General features: G+C 32.4%; 1 protein-coding gene across 1 annotated transcript in view; it reads right to left on the bottom strand.

Annotated features, from left to right (window-relative positions):
• Positions 1-299: 299 nt before the first annotated feature.
• Ccdc110 (coiled-coil domain containing 110) overlaps positions 300-4346 on the bottom strand; it is a 12978-nt gene continuing 8931 nt past the window's right edge. The window contains exons 5-7 of the mRNA XM_023699652.1: positions 3974-4084; positions 865-2980; positions 300-349 (exon numbers count right to left, since the gene is read on the bottom strand). Of these exons, the coding sequence (XP_023555420.1) occupies positions 300-349; positions 865-2980; positions 3974-4084 (2277 nt within the window). The remainder of the gene's footprint in view (positions 350-864; positions 2981-3973; positions 4085-4346) is intronic.

The following is a 4346-nucleotide window of genomic DNA, read 5'->3' on the forward strand; positions in this document are numbered from 1 at the left end:
GTGTGTGTGTGTGTGTGTGGCCAGCTCAGCCCACCAGGGGGAGTGGCTGGCTGGCATGTGGTGCTGGGGGATCGAACCGCAGTCCCTGTGCTTTGCCAAGCTTGTTCCAAGTAGGTGCTTTACACCACTGAGCCATCTCTCCAGCCCCCAGGAAATAGAATGTTAAGCAGTAGTTATATCAATACTAAGTTTACAATGGTCTAATTACAAGTTCATTGTAATCATATGTAAAAGTGAATTTAGGATTTTTTTGGAAAAAATACTTGAGCAAAAGGTTTTGAAACATTGATTTTAGAAATTTATTTATATATCTTGGGTGGAAGCAATTGATACAGTTTGCTTGGAATTCCTGGAAGAAAAAAAAAAGATGTTTTTTAAGGTGGAAATGTTTAGTGTACTTCAGAATAACAATTCAAAAACCCTTGTTCTTTGCTGAAGATGCCTTATGTATTTTCAGTGTACATAACATAAATAGAGTTTTATCTAAAGAATAGAATTTATTTTTTAAAATGTATTTTAGTACAGGGTCTACAAGGTCTCACTGCACAGATTGGACTCATAGTGACCCTCTTGTTTTTGGCCTCCCAAGTGCTGGGATTACAGGCACACACCACCATGCCCAGTCTCTGAACCCAGATCCATGTACCTACCTAAGCAGGTGCTTTAGTTCTATGAGCTATCTGGCCGGCCCTTAAAGAATAGAATTTCTAACAAGTTCTATTATTTAATAAATTAGATGCAAATCTTACAAAAGTAAATTATATTCATCCTAAAGTTTTCTTTTTATTTCTATACTCTGGTTAGTGTTCAAGAAGCTAAAAGCATTTTCAGTGCATCTCTGCTAATCTACCACAATGTACATACCTTTCAAATCAGGAGCTAAAGGCCTACTTCTAGGACTAGAAGTGTCTTGACAAGTATAATTGTCTAAATGGAATTTCTCTCTTCTTTGAATGTAAGCCATTTTTAGTAGATCATTATTCTGAGTACAGATTTTATCACTTAAACTCAAGTATTCTCGTTGAAGATTCCGCATCTCAAATTCCAAGGTATCCCTCTCATTTTCTATACTTCGTACATAGTTCTCTAAAAGTATTTTGTCTTCTGTAAGTCTAGTGATGCTGTCTTCAAATTTTATATTTTCTTGACTATGCTTTTTTAGCTCTTCTTTTAGAATCTGATTGTCTGTCTTAATTTCCATTACCATTTTAGATAACATTTCACATTCCTTGCTGATTTCTGATAAGCTGTTTTTATAAATATTTGCTTCTGATTTTGCATTGTTTATTTCTTTCAGAAGATTCTCTTCTGTAGTCGATTGGCAGGTTTGAATATTCTCAATTTCCCTTTCCATCATTTGCCTGGCAGTAGTAGATTCTTGTAATGTTATTTCAAGATTGGCTTTTTCATTTTTAAATGTTTCTATTATTTGAATAAGTGTCTTTTGCTCAGTTTTTGCCAGCCTCTCTTTCTCTTTTAGCTGCATGATGTCCAACTGCTTTTCCTTTAGTTCATTTTCAAGTGAGCTTTTGTCCTGTAGAAGTTGGTATGTTTTTTTCTCTAACATTTCTTTCTCATCTTGTATCAACAGAATACTTGTTTTCATTGCTTCCATTTCTATACTCATTCGATTATTTTCATTATTTACAATCACCATATCATTTTGAGTTTTATGTTCTTTATCTTTTAGTTGGTCTAATGCTTCTATCATTTGTTGCTTCTCCAAAGAAAGTTGATTCATTTTTTCTTCTAGCATTTTATTTTGGCCTTGGAGAACATTATAGTTACTGATGATTTTCTTAAGTTCCTTAAGACTTTCTTTACTGTCTTCTTCTGTTTTAATTAACTTGGACTGAATAGAGTTCTTTTCTTCAACCACATTCTTAAGTTGTTTTTCATATATTTCAATTTTCTGTATCAGAGATTGTGTAGTCAAGATAAGAGGTCTCATTTTGGTCTTAAGGGTGAGGTTCTCATTCTCCAGTTCTGTTACTTTTTTCTGTGTTTGCATAGATTCTTTTAGATAATTTTGTAAGTACTGAATTTTTGCAACACACTGATCAGTAACAGAATTAAATTTGGATGTCTTCTCATTCTTGAGTAGTCCTGGTCCTTGTTGTACTACAAATGATTGTGCTTCTTGGCCTTTTACTTCACATTTTGTTTGGTCAAAAGATGACAGTGTATATCCTGGAACTCTGGAATGGAATTTTGCATCTGTAATATTCTTGCCTGTGATAGGAATATCTTTATATTTTTTTTCATTCTTTTTACTCCTGTGTATTTCACTCTTAGATAATTTTTTACATTTCCTACAGAAATGTACATGGAATTTTGTTTGCCTGAGTGGGAGTAATTTGTTTACTAATGTCTCCAATTCTGCAATTCTCTTTAATTTTATATCTTCATTTAAATTATCATTTAAGTTTTTTTCCTCAATAAAATTAGTTTTTTCCTTTTCACTGGGGAACAGGTCATATTTATCATTATTTTGAATATTTGTATCTGTTTTTAAAGTTTGCAGTTCATTTGTAAGTGCCACTTCCCTATTGTGTGACTTTTGAAGCTCTTCCTTCATTTGCTTAATAGAGTGGCAAATATCATCTAAATTTTCACAAAATCCATTTTTTTGAATAGGCACAGCAATTTTAGATTTGTGAAGAATTACTGCATTAGATGGAGACATAACATTTTGAGGTATCATAGGCAGAAAACTGTAAATATTATTGTAATTCTTCAACATGTCAGACTTTTCTGAAGGGTTGATAATTATGTTTGAAGGTGAATTATCTGTGGAAGGTCTTAAATTCTCAAGAGTTACTTTATCTTTGAAATGTATCTGAGATGGAATATTTATACTTTGAGAGAGACTGTTAACATTGTTGCTACTGAATTTTTCTTCCCTTGATTGAAGTGTCTTGGAAGCTTCACAATGATGAATTTTCTCCATAGAAAGGATTTCTTCTTGCTTCTCTACAGCCTGGTAATAGTGAAAGTACATGATAAATAAACTATCACTTGCCACTTGACTAAGAAATTAAGATAGTATTTTGTGAAGGATTTTCATTCTATAATCAAACAAACAATTTATCTATTTTTACACTTAAAACCCCCTTACAAATAAGGCTTTTTCCCTCTAGAATATTAAATAAGATTCTTTTTAGAGTGTGTGTCTCAAGCTAGGGAGTTAGCTCACTGTGTGGCAAGCACAAGGTCTTGAGTTCAATCCTCAGCACCAAAAAAAAAAAAAAAAAAAAAGGAACTTACATAGAGTGTGTGTTTCTAAGTTGGCACAACAATTATTTGCTTAGAACTGTACTTATTTTCTAAGGGATGAGATGCCTGAGCCAGCCCCTCAATTCAGAAACAGAAATTTAGTGTCCTTCAAAAGACCATCATAGATAGGTGAGGAAGTTCACAGAACAAATGAGTTTAAGGAAAACAAATATTTCTATTTCATGGGAGATTGTCAACCTTTACTAGCACTTCTAACTATGCATGATTTTAGGACTGTAACTATCCCCAAAAGATAATTTCCGTTTTGGGGAATGCAATCTAGGTTTTTGTCAACGCTTGGTGGACAGATGGGCTGTACAAGTTGCTTTGCATTCACATCTACTTGGGAATCTTTCAGTATCTGGATTAAGTCACATCTCTCATAGACCTTCCTAAAAGAAGTAATAAACTTGCAGAAAGTACAGAAGTTCCTGGCAAGTGCAAGGGCCTGAGTCCAATCCCTGGTTCTAAAAAAAAAAAAAAAAAAAAAAAAAAAAGCAAAAAGAAAGAAAGAAAGAAAAAAAGAAAGAAAGTACAGAAGTAAACTCACATCATTTAAGGTTTTCAAGACAGAAATTTCTTTATTTTCATCTCTGATATGCCATTCTTCCTGTGAAGAGAGGCAGAATGTAAAGAAGATAAACTAGTTGTGGGGGAACTATCCAAACATAAGAGTAATTTGTATAGAATAACATACCAAATCCTTTTCAGTGTGTATGCCGAATAATAGATTCTTTTCTGAGCTAAATTGTGGGCTTTCTACTTCAATAATACTTTTGTTCAATATTTCACTGATTTCAGATTGTACCTTTAAAAGATAAATTGAGAATGAGAGAATTTTATTTCAGATTTTCAAACTTATGAGTGTTTAGGAATAATATATATCATAATTAAAAGATACACATATTATATAGATAATATCAATTAAATTTATTGGATTTATTGTAAGTGTTTATTAGTAAAGGAAATTTTACAAAAATTATGTCTATTATATGATTATAAAACAAGAAAGATGATGTGGCACCATAGTACAATTTTTTTTTTTTTTTTTGCAGAACTGGGGATTGAAC

This window comes from Octodon degus, unplaced genomic scaffold (assembly GCF_000260255.1).
Source record: "Octodon degus isolate 3935 unplaced genomic scaffold, OctDeg1.0 scaffold00114, whole genome shotgun sequence".
Lineage (NCBI taxonomy): Eukaryota > Metazoa > Chordata > Mammalia > Rodentia > Octodontidae > Octodon > Octodon degus.